The sequence below is a fragment of the Montipora capricornis genome, chromosome 13 (genome assembly GCF_036669925.1).
Source record: "Montipora capricornis isolate CH-2021 chromosome 13, ASM3666992v2, whole genome shotgun sequence".
NCBI lineage: Eukaryota > Metazoa > Cnidaria > Anthozoa > Scleractinia > Acroporidae > Montipora > Montipora capricornis.
Genome location: NC_090895.1, coordinates 13,748,756 through 13,763,755, shown reverse-complemented (window position 1 = coordinate 13,763,755; position 15,000 = coordinate 13,748,756). Strand labels below are relative to the sequence as shown.

The window sequence follows — 15,000 nt, the reverse complement described above, 5'->3', positions numbered from 1 at the left end:
AAACAACATTTTAATACCATAAAGCAAAAAATTGTATGTGTTGCTTTAATTATGCTCTATGATCTAGACAACATCTCCAAATACAGAATGTAAACAACTCTTACAGCCAACAGCTTTTTCTGTGGGATGCCGTAGGCAACCACGGTAACAATTCGGGCCCATTCCACGGACTTCAATGTTCTTTTTTTTAATTCCCGTATCCCGCGAGCTGTATTTGTAGCAACCTGACCCGCGGCTTGAACTCGGGCTCTCTCGCCTCAGGAGCGCGAGCGATGTCACAGCGCCATCAAGGCGTTTGTTGCCCATTGCTGGAAAATTGAAGCTTTATTCCGCATTCTTTACTTAGTTTAGAATCCTCTCCACCTGCGATGATTGACAGAGTAACCTCACATCTGAAAGTACTTCATAAAGTGGACAGATATTTTTTCTTCGAGAACGGCAAGCTTTAAAGGCAAGGAGAATTTTCTACGTTATTTCTAGATCTTGCTTCGTTCTTGTGTGTTCCACCGTGAACATTACTGCATAGAAAGAATACTCCAATCGATCTGTTTCTTGCGAACCAGTTTGTTTGAACTCGTTCCAAAACATATTGTGAATCGAACCAGTGTGTTCAATTGGCCATTGTGCCAAACATTTTGTGAATCGAAACAGCGTGTTCAATCGGCCACTGTGCTAAGCATTTATCAATCGAACGAGTGTGTTCATTTGGCTATCACATTAATTTTTGGCCTAAATATGCGCCCTGTATCCTGTTAATTCTCATGCTGTAGTTCGGTTCTTAAATATCCCGTATCCCGTGTATTTTCCACCCAAATATCCCGTATCCCTATAATTTTTTATCTAAATATCCCGTATCCGGATGACCCCTCGATCTTTCCATTTGCAAATTTAGTAGCATTTAATAATATTAGATGATTTCTGTTTTACAACAAATAACTTCCAGTTACATGTAAATTACAGATTTATCTTTCTGGTAATCTCTCGCCATTTTGCAAAGTTTCCCGTAATTGTAGTTCACTGTAACTGGACAATTTGTGTTAACTGTTTGTGCATCCCACGGATACGCACTTATAGGCGTCTTGTCTACAATTTACATTGAAAGAATTTTTGTCCGATATAAAAAAATTGCACAGGAGGAAAGGAGATGGAAAAATCTCGCACAAGCTAGCACAAGGAAAAGCTAGTCCCCAGCCACTCCCACTTATTCTTAGGATTTGTATGATAGGAACAAAAAATTTTAAAAAATATGCTGGGAGTTGTGTTGGTAAAAAATCATTGCAAATGTTCATACGAAAAACTGACAGAGAAGGAATGACCCGATTCAACTAAATATTCTCCCATCTGCCATCTTACTCAGTCAATAAGCACACATCATTTTTTATCTGTCTTTTTTTAAAAACCATGAACACACCATTCTTCAAACAGGTTATTAACATTGCATTAAGATAAATAAAGTCAAGTAAGTTTCTTATAAAAACTGAATTCTAAAAGAAAATAACACTTTTTTTTTTCACTATTTAACTGAATCGAATATACCTGTTATGCTTAGGTTCCTCAATCCCCTCTAAGATACAATCTCTATATGTGGGCTTGTTATTAGCAGTGAATAAGAAGCCCCATAGACTTCAAAACTATTTTATAAATACAACTTTTTTGAAATAGGATTAAAACCTCCACATGTTTTATGCTTACATGAAACAAGTTTAACACCTACTCAAAACTAATGACTCATAAAACTTAATTTATAATCTCACACATTTCAGTTAAAAAGACTAAGGAAACTTTGGTGCTACAGTGCGTCAATGGGAAGTGAAACACAAAAATTTGGTTTTATCGAACAAGTTGATGAATTAGGTCAATTAACCACCATAAGAAAGATTTATGAGATGAAGTTTCAAGTATTAGCCCTTTGTCAGTCAGAGCAAATTCGCCCTGACCTTGAAAAAACCCTTCCACGATATGTGACAAGAAGAGACATTCTTCCCAACAAGAGCTAAATTTCTTGAGGGCCTCCCAGGGGGATCCTTGTTTCTTTGTTCCCTATAAAAATTTGCTTGCGTTCCGTTGTTCCCGACATGGCTTATCTTCCCTTGTTCCCCAAGATATTTTGTTCCCCTTTTCGATCCCTTGTTTCCCAAAACCCCTAGGAGACCCTCTTCCATGGATTAAACTGGCTTTTGAAACTCGCTTGTAGTCTATTACTTGTTGCAAACATGGTGAATTCACTGCTTTCATTTGTACAGGGACTTATTTTAGGCATAACTATAAAGTTTACTACATGATGTAATGAACATTATTGTTTAAAATACATGTGTACATGTACACTAAAGCAAAGCTCATTACTTAAAATATTATGGTGTCCTTGAACTCAACTGGTGTTTTGACAATGCCTTCAGGACAACCATAAAATAACATTAACCTTTTTTTCCTTTCACATTCATGTTTATAATTTTAACTTGGATGTCAGCATTTGTTAAGCCTAAAGATTATGATCTTCATGACTGAGAAACATGGAAAGACAAGCTTCAGTGATTTACATGTATTAGCTGTTTTGGGTTGAATTAGTCCATTTACAGTGTAAATACACTTTCAGAAACAGGAAATAAGAGAAAAGAGCCATGCAATCAAAAGAAAAGCATTCTTCGCATTATTGGCATAGTTTTAAACATTGAATTTTTAGCCAGAATTATAGGTGAAAACAAAAACATTTTGTATACAAGCAAGATTCTGTGTTGACTTTACCTTGCACTGAACTTAAACATTTGATTAATTCTAACATGTGTTCTCTAGCCCCTTTCTTTCAAGAACAAAACACGCTACTTTCATCTGCAAATTGAAACAGGCTAAGGACAGAATTCTTCAGAAATTTTGACTTGTTTACAATTGTTGATTCAATCTATGAAAAGTTTTGAACAGATTTCACTTATGTATACTTCAAACAATGGCCGAGTACAAACATATTAGAAAAAAAATTCCTTTTGAGAATAACATATCAAAATTGCTACAATGAGTTACTAGACATTATTATCACAAGTAATTAATACAGCCCAGCTGAGTGCACAGATAGTTATTGACTAGATTACAGAGACAACTTCATTGAAAAAAGAATAATGACCAGTTCAACACGGTTCACTACAATGATTGAAAAGTTGCAATTTCTCCTCTAAAGCCTGTTTCTGGTATGTCAATCGTTAAAGAAAGGGGCTAACAGAACACACTGTTTTGAATTAAAGTGTCCTTTGTTAGCTTGAAAATGGTTACTCAAACGTTGTTGACATCAAGGGCCACAGACGTCATCTTAATCTGAAGAGAGATTAGGAGGGAAAGAAATAAAAGTCAGAGAATCAGGATAAAGAATTAGGAGAGTGTAAAAAGAGGTTACATGTATACTGTAAGAAAGGAGGATAAGAAACAGAATCAAAGAATATTCAGGTTATTGAAAGTTAATCAAAGACAGATCACACAGTCATGTTTTATGCATAATTTCACGCTCAAATTGTACTCAAGTCAAACAAAAGGAAACTCTAACAATAACATTATCAAATATGTGAGTACAGGTAATTATTGTGCTTCAAGTTCAAGTTTATCATGATATTTTTAAACGGAGTCTTAACTTTAAGCATGTCATTTTACACGTTATTCACCTCCTGGCATTTAAGTATTTCAGAATTTTCTCGTATTTTACCTGCTATAAAGCAGATTTAATTATTTATTTTGTGGATTATTAAAACTGTTCCCCTTTCGATTAAAAGAGTCTGGAATTCACAAAAATCATCAACAATGCCTTTGAACTTGAACTGACTCATTACTGATTCAAAACAGGCCATAACAGGCACACTTAAACAGGTAGGTAGCAGGTACAATGTAGTAGGTTGCCTTTATTTATACACAAAAGCTGGAAGCTTGTGGGGTCGTGTTATTAAAAGATAAATAAAAAGAGCTTTTACAATAAAAATTTACAATACATTACTTAGATATTGAAATGTAAATAAAATGAACTTCTACAATATATTACAACTAATTTATACATCAAATAGAATTACATGCAGTTTAAGGCATATTGAATGCTATCAATGCAACATAGAAACAACTTAACTTAAATTCAATTATATACAAAATCTTCAAGTTCAAAACTAGCAGTCGAGGCTGATAATATGTTAAATTTAGTGGCCTTACTGAAGCTACAGTATACTACAGTCAGACACCATCAAAGAGCATCAACTTGTGTGAAATAAAAGAGTTGGTATGGAAGTTTAATTAACCTTTCTTTCCTAGGTGTCTGTAAAAAGCCCACTTGAATGTTCAGATAGCGATGTCTAATTGACAAATCAAAGGTTTCATCATGATTTTGCATGGAAAGCAACTTCTAAGGTGTTTTGCCCTTTTCATAAAAAAAAACCCCAAAAATCCCAAGAAAGGAAGGTGACAATTGCTGGGCAAACTCTAACCTGCAATCAGGCCCATTTTTAGCATTGCTCATAAAAAAATATTATGTTCTCTTTAATATAATTATGTTGTCATTCATTTCCCCAACTCTCCACTATGATGGCCCTTTTATGAAAGCTTTGCAACGCGCATTCCTCTCCCACAAGCATCTGCTGAAACGAGCCAGAATTTACGTAGACCAATCACAACAGAATCCAAATTCTGGAAGTGCACTTTGCACCCTGAGAAAACTGCAAGAAGTTGGGCTTCGTGTATTTGGCATTTACATGTAAAATCGCTGAGTTAAATTCTCATCAAAGAGAAACTGGAGCACATAAATTTCATGCTTTGGCTTAGATGTTTGCAGTTCTTCACAGAATGAGTACGGTAGAGCACTGAACTTTAACCCAGTACACAAGACTCCCAACAACAAAAAAATAATTATAAATATATGTAAAATTAACAACAATTTAATAATAATAATAATAACAACAACAATAAGGACAAATAATCTGGACAAATAATCTGGTACAACTGTAGCTTAATTATTGTTGGAGAATTCCTTTGATTTGACTGACGCATTCTACACTAAGCTTGTATGTTGAGTAAAATTAAAACCTGTATCACTTAACTTAGTGACATAATAAAGGTGTGTTTGAACGTTTTTATCAGTTGTCACCTATCTGGGACTGCATTTTACTTCAACACATTTTCAAAAGCTAATGTAAGTGTATTAAACTCTTGGTGGCCGCTTAATAGAGGTTTGATAAATACAATTTACTATTTTGCAATTATAAATTTCAGGACTTTTGATTACAGTAAAAGAGTACAGTTAATAGAGCAAGGCTGCTTACAGTTAATAGAGCAAGGCTGCTTACAGTTAATAGAGCAAGGCTGCTTACTGAGTGGTCAGTTAATGGAGGTTCCAATGTATGTGACTACCTTTAAAAAAGGAAAGCAAACCAGGTTTATCCCAATGATGCAACCTGGATTCATGAACACTAGTACAGTGAAGTACATTTTAAGGACATAAGTATTATATGATGCTAAACCTATATTCTTGATCAGAGACTCAAGGTACATTATATTATACTGTGACAATAATTGTTTTGAACCAAGTGTTAATGTATTCAAAGGTCGGCTTGAAAAACAAACCAATATCTACATGTACACTGTACATACATGAACCCCTCCATCTTTGAATTATAGCAAAGAGTTTTCAAAATGTTCAATCAAGTCCTACTAGTATTTGTTACATGTAACTCATGCACCCACCTTTACTCAGTCCAGCCACTCCTCCATTTTGAACTTTGGTTACTAATGTGCTGCTTGTACTGGTAAGATTTTCAGAATCACTCCTTGCTTCCTTGTTTTCTGTTTGAACACCGTTGTGTAACACAACAGCAACAGGCATTTCTGTATCATCCGTCCTAAATGAACAAGTTTGAAAACAGTTACTGCTGGTCCTTTCTGCACTGAAACAATTTTCATTCTTTACAAAAACAATAGTTAGAAAGTTTGAAACACTATTTTGATAATTACTATCAAAGCACATTTTATTGGAAGAATGGTCAACACTTTGCCTAGATTAAGATACATTCAAACATGTACTGTCAGTACACATAGAAGCAGGAAAGAAGCTGCCTGTCACATTCAATTCTTATCTCTCTGATCGTATGCATGCTGTGAATGGCTAGATTCGGCGGGACATATTGTACTGTCGGTATGGTCGCTAAATTTGAAATTTCGATAAGACATACTATAGCACGTTTTTCATGTCTTTTCTTTTGAATTTTGCAAGCAAGTAAAAAGCCAAGAAGTTTTATCATTTGTAAGATCTTTATCGCAGTTGAACCTTCCGCTTGACTTAATTCAACTAGTTTCCTTTCTCGTGCGGCTGATTACCATAGACAGGGCTTTCAATAGAAGCCGGCTACCACTGGAGCTCCAGCAGCTGTGGGTCATCAACTCACCGGCTACTTGGTCTACTACAAGTTCTACTACAAAAACAAACCCCTTAAAATGTTTACAGCCTAACCACTCTATAGCGCAAAAATGTTCAAAATTTGGTAAATTGTCTTGAGAATTTGTGTGTAAACCACACATTCTTCATCTGAGTGTGTTCAGCAGCTGCGTGTGTCCGCGATCAACACACTTTCCACTATTTTTAGTGGTATCATAGTAAAAGTTGGTCTTGCTTTCAAGCTGGTTGTTCAATAAAGCATGCCAGACTGAATTTTTTGCATTCTTTCCAAAGAAATCACATTCCGGAACAGGCATTTTGAAGAAATTTTTACTTTCTATCTTGTTTCTAATAAATACCGCGGTATTTTCGCTTACTGAAGAATATTTTACAAACTCTTTTCTTGCCTTTGTATGAAGTGAAAGTCTTGCAAAAATTAAAAATACTGTTCCTTTTGTTCATAAATATTTTTGTGATTACCTTAGCTACATGTAATTTTGATGCCCAGAAAGCTGGAAATCATATTTCCAAGATTCTAGATTTCAAAATTTTCTGCGGGAGCATGCCCCCAGACCCCACAAGCAGAGGTGACCTTATGGCCACCTTATTGCCAGAGCCACCTATTCTCATATGGGTAGACACCTACACACCTACTCAAAATTTTATTGAAAACCCTGCATAGAGATATGATCAGGTCCATACTGTAAATTACGAACCCTTATTTTTCCCGTTAGATTTATGGCTCACTCGAAAAATGTGGGCTGTAATTTACAGTATGGCCCTTACACTCAGTTAGTAAGCGGTATGTGAAGACAGCCAACCAAAAGCGTTTTGGTCGGCTACTTCACTCAGAGAGGCTGGCTGTTTTTTTCTCTAAACTGAACTACAGGTCTGTAATTTAAGACAGGTTCTTTCAAACCTAAAATTAATATTCCATTTTGACAGTCGTTTTTTACTCTACTCAAACCACCCGCCAACTTAGAGTTCTTGTGAAACGTTGCTATTTTTCTCAAAAATTGTATTGAAATTTAATCAATAGTCCTTTTGCATCCCTTACAAATTGCAGCACAAAAGGTTTAATATTTACAACAAGCAACTGTCACAGCCTTTTTCCACGGAGCAAAGGCTTTTTTCAGTGAATAAGATGTGGAACTACCGGTACTTGTTTCATTTGGAAAGTGATGATTTGTCAAATTTCACAAAATTGTAAGCATAAGTAGAAAAAGACTGGCAGTTTTCATCAGGCACTTAGGGATAAACAATCTGCATGGCAAAAAAAAGCAATAATTGCATGCACAAAATGTTGCTACTTTTCTCCAAAATTGTTTTGAAATTTAATCAACAGCTCTTTTGCATCCCTCACGCATATTAGCACAAAAGGCCTTTTTCCAAAGATCAAAGGCTTTTTGTCAATGAATAACGAGGGGAATTACCCATGTGTGATTTATTTAAAAATTAACTTACATAGTGATTTGCCAAATTTCACAAAATTGTAAGCATCAGTGGAAAGACACTAGAACTTACATGTAGGGATAACTAGTCGGCATGGCAAAACATGTAAAGAAAACAATTATGAATACTTCCAACAGTACATTAGCAGGACAGTGTTCAATACTTACTTTTGAAACTCATCTGTCAGCTCTGGTGGTGGTGAAGGAAGAATCTCAGGTGGTGGTGATGGGAACTCCTGTCCAACACCTTCATCTCGTACTCCCTCCTCAACTTCTTCTTCCTCAGGAGGTGGAGGGGGAGGGGTGGGTGGAGGAGGAGACATGGTATCAACATCACTCACTTCCACTGGGGAAGGTGGTTTGGGTTGTGGTTGGTACTCAACACGCACACAACCTTCAGGTACCAAAAGTTCTTCTTCAATATTATTGTCCCCGTAATAATTCAAAGGTGTTCCATGCTCAAATCCTTCATCCTCTTCTTCACCTGGTTTGTCTTCCCCTCCATTCTCAGCTGGGACCTCTTGCATGTTTTCAGAAGCCTCCTCTGTACTTTCTGCAGCTGGTGTGGCAGCCTCTTCTTGACACTCCACGTCTGGTTCTGATGCTGCTTCAGATGGGGTATCTGACTCCTCCTTCGTCATGTCAGGCTCATCATCAAGATCTTGCAGTGGGATTACACCTTTACTTTCTGGTAACAATGCCACTGTATCTTCTTCAGAGCTAACATGTTGCTGTTTCTCCTCTGGTTGTAGCATTGTTGTATTGGTTGCAGTAGGACCATTTAACAAAGGAGCTTCATTTTCGTCAATTTTTTGAAAGGGTATGAGAGGCCGAGGTGGAGAGCTTTCCACTACTCTGTTTGTTTCAGCATTGACATAGGCATTAAATGACCTTGTCGATGCTTCAGCTGAGTTTCCAAGAAAATGACTCCTGCTTGGTGATTTCATGCTTTGTGACCTGACAAAAAAATTACAGTATTGCAAAAAATAAGGTGCAGTGAGCACAATAAAATTAATATTTACTTGGTCGTACAAAATGACAAAAGAGCAAATTCAAATCAAACACCAGTCACCCCCTTCCCCCCCCCCCCCCCAGGACTACATGCAAGACCACAATAATTTGCTTTTGCAAGTTGAACAGCAAAAGAGAAAAGTTACACACCTTTCAAATGTGGGAGGCTGTCGAAAAGATGTCCGACACCCCTCAATGATCTGCTTTTGTGTTCTACCACTGTATCGAAATGAAGATCCTCGGCTGAATACTCTTCGGCGAGGTTTGGGAGCTGTTATGCCTAGATTTTGCCTGAATATTAACAACACAGTCAACCAATAATATTTCTTATCACAACGGAGTATGTATGAAGTGTTATTAATAATTATTTGCAAAGGCATTGCATTGTTGGCAAAACATCCCTGGGTGCATGTCCGACAGTCAAAAAGATCGATTCCTAATAATTAATTTATTGCAATGAAGGAGAAGTTATATGTTAACCCCAGTAAATGAATTGAAGAGATGATATTTTTTCAAAGGTAACTCAGCAATAATTCGGAAGAAAAGTAAGTGCTTCTTTGTAGGCATCAAATATGACCTTCAGATGGCCTACCACTGAGCTATAGCAGCCTTGTGGGAGGTTGATGGCCTACAGTACATGTACATGTACATGTAGGTTTGAGCATCTGAACTAGTAATCAGAAGGTTGTTATGTTTCAAATCCTGCAAAAGAGCACTTTGATTTTTTTTCTGAGATCCTTGAGTCACTTAAATCGTAAAAATACATTATGTCAAAGTGGATTCTCTTCTGTAACAATAAATATCACAGAAAGTCCTGCATGCCGTCCATGCAGTGCCACACAAATAAACTACGTGTATATTAAATAAATGTAGTTTACACACAGAATAACCTAACCCTAACCCTGGAAAACAACAATATATTGCGCACAGTTTTCTCAGCACAATAATAACTCACTTAAGCTCCCAATGGAGTAAATTATCACCAATTCAGTAGCAGCAACATGGCAACTGCCAACCTTTTGGTTTTGAAAGAGCGAGGGAGGAAAACAAGTTGCAAATTTATGACTTCTCCAGATATTTTAGTCACAAAGGGAAAAAATTCAGTCGCAAATGCGACTGTATTGTTGCAATTTCAAGCCCTGCTCCAATAGAAACAAACCAACTGAAATTAGTAACCCATTAAGCCTTAAAACTTCTCAGTGTTGCATTTTCATCAAGATACACATGTACATGAATTTTAACAAGTATGCACCAGCATGGTTTATACCTACCTAAAGAAGGCATGTGTTGTTATTGCAATTTTCCAAAAACTCTTACAAGCATTCCTGCTCACCATTTGGAACTCTACAACATCTTTGTAATGTCCCTGGTAGAAAACAAAAAAATGATGAGTATTGGGGTGCATCCCATTCAGCCAAGAATACAAAAAATTTCTGTTAACTGTCAAACGTAACAGTCACTTTCCAGAAGCACTCCTGATTTTCCGACCGGAAAAGGAATTTCAGAAATTCCTCAACCATTTTACCAAGAATTCTTCCATTTCCAGGCTCTCTTTGGCTCGAAATCGAGTCATGAACTGAAGCTACGTGTATGGGCTGGGAACCAAGCTTTGAAAATGGAACATTTTAATGGTAAGTGCTATTTTGTCCTGTTGGTTCCAAGTACTACTTGGAAAATAGTTTACACTGTATTATTATGCAATGGTCACCCCAACCAGAATTTTCCAACTAACGGTAAGTATCCCTGGCTTGTAGTAACAAAAGACTTTCAAATGAGTCATAAGACAGTTACAGGGCACACGGTGCCCAGTTTTCCATCCACAACAGAAAAACCAGCTCACTGCTTTGTTAGTATAATTATACTACATAAAGTTATCCAGTGACATGTAATAAGTAATTTTCTTTTGTCAATATCAAGTTTTACAGATCAGTAGCTAATAATTAATTTTGCATACTTTTTCCCGAACAACTGAAATGAAAGTGCTGGAGTCATTAAAAACAGAGAAAATATTTCATTTTCCTTGGTATCTTCAATATCCAATTTAGCATCTCAGAATGATGGAAAATGTGTCTCCGAGGGTCTACAATTTCAAAATCCTTAGAAGTTAGGGTTACGGTTCGTTTTAATAATAATAATAATAATAATAATAATAATAATAACCTGGCCCGACATAACGCTGCACTCAAAGTATTATTCTTTGAGATGCTACAAGATCTGCAGCTGTGTGAAGGCGTGCCACCGTGGTACTCCCCTGTTGCTCCGAAGCCCCTCTACGAATCTCCGGATGCACAAGCATTCTGGGATATCCCAATGTTCGCTGAGCACAAGGTTAGGTCAAACCGAGTGGATGTGACAGTGATTGATCATAAGCAGAAGAGAATCTACGCTATCGAGATGAGCTGCCCGTGGATCGATAACAGGAAGAAGGAGGTGGAGAAGACTACCAAGTACACCCCCCTTCGGTGGGAATTGAAACAGCAATTCCCAACCTACACCGTTAAGCAGTTCAACATCATTATCGATGTGTTGGGAGGATGGTCCAAAGAAGTAGATCTAGCAATTAGGGAACTATTCGGCACCCGAGGGGGAGACGTCCTACTCCGCATGCAGAAGGCGGTCATCTCTCACTCTCTAAACATTGCGCGCACTTTTAAAGTGCTAACTTGAAGAGACGGACAATAAGGCGATAAGAGTCACTAACTGTATATAGATATGTATATAGTTATTTTAGTTTCTTTTTTTTTTTTTTTTTTCCCCGTTCAAGGCCCCTGGGTTACGTTTGTTGCCCCAGGTTTGGCTTGCTTTTTGTATGGCATCCATAAGTATATACTGTCAATAATAATAATAATAATAATAATAACAACATGTATGTTACACAGTAGACAAACAAAAACTTACAAATATTTCTGGATGAAGCTTTATAAGAAATCTCTTTCTTTTAAAACTGAGTTTCCTTATTTTTGCCCTGCAACGAACAGAAAAAACGTGTTTGTTTGTTTGTTTGTTATTAAATTTATTTGTGTAAGAAGGTTGCCGTTTTGGCAGCTATTCAGCTGATGTGGACCTGCTATATCCACCCACCCATACACTCACAAAGGACAGCCACAATGCCGGGAACTTCATCCCCTACTCTTCTCGAATAGTGTCTACATGTAGGTCACCCTATTTTTGGTAATTTTGTTCAATTTTGTTGATTATGAGCTCTTAACGTCAAATTGACAGAGCAAGAGTCCTTCATTTGCAAAATCACAGCCACATAACAACTGAGAATGATTTTCCAGCTGTGTAAATGACATTTTGATAAAGACTGATATAAATTTGAAAAAAGGTGGGCCGACATTTTTCAAATTTACCCAAATTCAATCCATTTCAGTCCTCTCCAGTTTCATCCATCCATGTCCCTTCTTGGCTTCCCTGTCTTTTGTTAGAGTTCTTCTATAGTTTTCATCAGTTATTTTGATATTTTAGTTAAATTTATGACCATTCAATCAGTGCTGAAATTGCCTAAAATTGTGTGACCTAGCCCCTTTAAATTCCAGGGCTTGTCAAGGACTTCAAGGAGTAGCACGAACCCTGATTTTAAGACCCTGAGTGTTGGTCCGGCCACAATCGAACTCACGACCTCCAGCATGACAGCCCGGTGCTCAACCAACTGAGCCACTGGTGTGCAGTCGTTAGGCAAACTTGATGGGCTCAGCTGATGGCATAAATGCAGAAGATTTTCTATTATTACAGTGTATCAAAAAGAGACTTTAAAATGTATTCACCAGGAGAATGTGTTGATTTTGGAGCCATTTTGAAATACTAAAACCCCCATGTGGGCAGCAGCCAGGAAAAGCTGGACCTGATCTTTATCCTGTGGAGATAAAAAGGCAAGTGAATCCAGATTAGTTTCAGCAATGCACCCAGGGCACCAGCTCACATTTTCTTTCAAATACTCATTAATAATTCATAAGCAAAAACAGCCTATCGGGTCACCGATAAAACATCACATGCACGAGCTTTAATATACTCTTAATAGAATTCTTCAAATAAAACAAACTAATAAGGCATGGTGTTGTTTTTCTTGTATTCTTATGTTCTCACAATTTTTGGACACCCCCTTTGTAGAATAGAGGGTTTGAGCCAGAGCATGAAGTTGCAACATTGTCTTGTTCTGGTGACGATTTGTCCCTTAAAATTTTGCGGCTGCGCTACAATTTCCATTTGTGGTTGTAAGATGTGTTCATCACTTTCAACTCTTCCTCTTATTTTCTGATCTTAGGATAAAATGAATGTAAGTTTTCAAAGTTATCAAAGTCATGACAGGAAAATACTCGGCAGCCACGTAAACCGCATGAAAATGAGAAAATGTTGTAAACATTACCATACATGTACATGTATTTGGAATAACCCAAAAAAATTTGAATGATTGCATGCTTCACGCTTGACTGACTGTGTGCTGTAGCACAACGTGCTGACCTTTTGACAAACTGTCCAAGAGGAAAATTTCCAGCTATTTTGGCGGCAAAAGATACAAAGAAACATAAATGTCCAGACGACTTGAGTGTTGAAGACGACCACTGTGAAACGAACCCGAAAGTGGGAAAAACATCAAACGAAAGCTGCAATTTTCAGGCGAGATGGCTACAAGAACACATGTGTTTAAGATAATTATGAAAACCACACCAAGTTTTGTCACTTTTGTTGCTTGGGCAAAATGAAAAACCCTTTCACAAGTGATAAGGGCTACATGTACAATGTACAGGTGCAAATGTTAAGACAACGACTCTCACCACGCATTTATCATCGCATGAACACCAAGATGCCAGTGTTCACTAATTTGCAGCAAACCTTCACCAAGGTGGTCACCAACCTTCACCTCCTGAGCAAAATTTTAATAAAATCCTTGACACACCAGTCTAAAAGAATGCGTCCAAAACGGAGTTTGAGTCTGCAGTGCCTTACCTTGGCAGCATAAAGTGTGACACCATACATTTCTAATCTTCTTGCCACATCTAAGAGATTGTAATCAGCATCAGCAGGTAACAGGCCCCTGTGACAAAAGAATAGAGGAAGCAGTAATGATAATTTATTTATCTGAAACCTGCAATAATATGAAACAGCCAAAATACTCATCTGGTACATGAACAAAAAATGTAAAAAAAAATTAGCACCTGTGCTCTTTGTGGTAGGTCGATATTCTCTTCTCAGAGTCTGAAGCCTGTACGGAGAAATAAAAAATAATAATAATAATATTAACAAGACTACCAAAGGATGTACCCTTATAATTCTCCTTAAAGCTCTGTTTGCTCTTGCAGTACATACAGTAAATCATGAGTATTAAGTTCATACCTGATTGGGGAAAAATTGATACTCCGATAAATATCCACTTCTACATGTCATTGGATGATGATCACCTAGTTCTCCTGATAGACGAAAACACATGTCAAAGATAACGTACACATCGTGTGTGCAGTGAGGGAGTGACTACAAAGGATTAATTGTGTGGTTCCAGAAAATATCCATACCCCCACCACAGAAGACTTTTTGATTTGCACCCCCCCCCCCTCCCCCCAGGATTTTCCGTTCCAGGGGAGTCTTTGATGACCCCCCTCCCCTCAGGAATTTCCAGATTTTTTTTACTTATAAAAAAGAAAGTGAATTAGTTAAGTAATTGCGGTAGAATTTTATTACAACAGTGTAAACATTAAGGTTAACTTTTAGAAAAATATAACGCTTTGTTAAGCTCATTATCCAGCTAAACTTTTAGCTTCTTCACCATCAACTTTGCAAAGCTTAAACATTTGGGTTGCACGTAGACTGTTTCACGTTTTTGTGCAAACTTCGATGAGAACATTTCACTCGCTTAAACAACTTTGCAAACGATAGTAAATAAAACAGAAACTTACAAGGCTCCTTTGTCTACACATTTTGTCAGTTTCTTCAGGGTGATTCTTATTTAAGGACCACACATGTTGATGTGGTTGGTTTCGTGAACGTCGTCAAAAAGGCGATTGTTTAATGAAGAAAATTATTGATGCCAAAATAATCCATCATAATTATTTGTAAACTTAGATATGGCAATTTAGTGCAGTCTTCAAATTTACTGACTCTCCAGCGGTCATTCTCGCCGGTAAATGTCTTATAGTTTTGCATATGCACGAGCCG

At 37.1% G+C, this 15,000-nt stretch overlaps 1 protein-coding gene across 1 annotated transcript in view; it reads right to left on the bottom strand.

Annotated features, from left to right (window-relative positions):
- The window catches only part of LOC138028295 (FERM, ARHGEF and pleckstrin domain-containing protein 2-like), a 61,422-nt gene that overhangs the window by 26,542 nt on the left and 19,880 nt on the right, over positions 1 to 15,000 (bottom strand). Inside the window, exons 7-15 of the mRNA XM_068875780.1 lie at positions 14,185 to 14,258; positions 14,007 to 14,053; positions 13,798 to 13,885; positions 12,618 to 12,706; positions 11,749 to 11,815; positions 10,122 to 10,216; positions 9,001 to 9,141; positions 8,008 to 8,796; positions 5,701 to 5,855 (exon numbers count right to left, since the gene is read on the bottom strand). Of these exons, the coding sequence (XP_068731881.1) occupies positions 5,701 to 5,855; positions 8,008 to 8,796; positions 9,001 to 9,141; positions 10,122 to 10,216; positions 11,749 to 11,815; positions 12,618 to 12,706; positions 13,798 to 13,885; positions 14,007 to 14,053; positions 14,185 to 14,258 (1,545 nt within the window). The remainder of the gene's footprint in view (positions 1 to 5,700; positions 5,856 to 8,007; positions 8,797 to 9,000; positions 9,142 to 10,121; positions 10,217 to 11,748; positions 11,816 to 12,617; positions 12,707 to 13,797; positions 13,886 to 14,006; positions 14,054 to 14,184; positions 14,259 to 15,000) is intronic.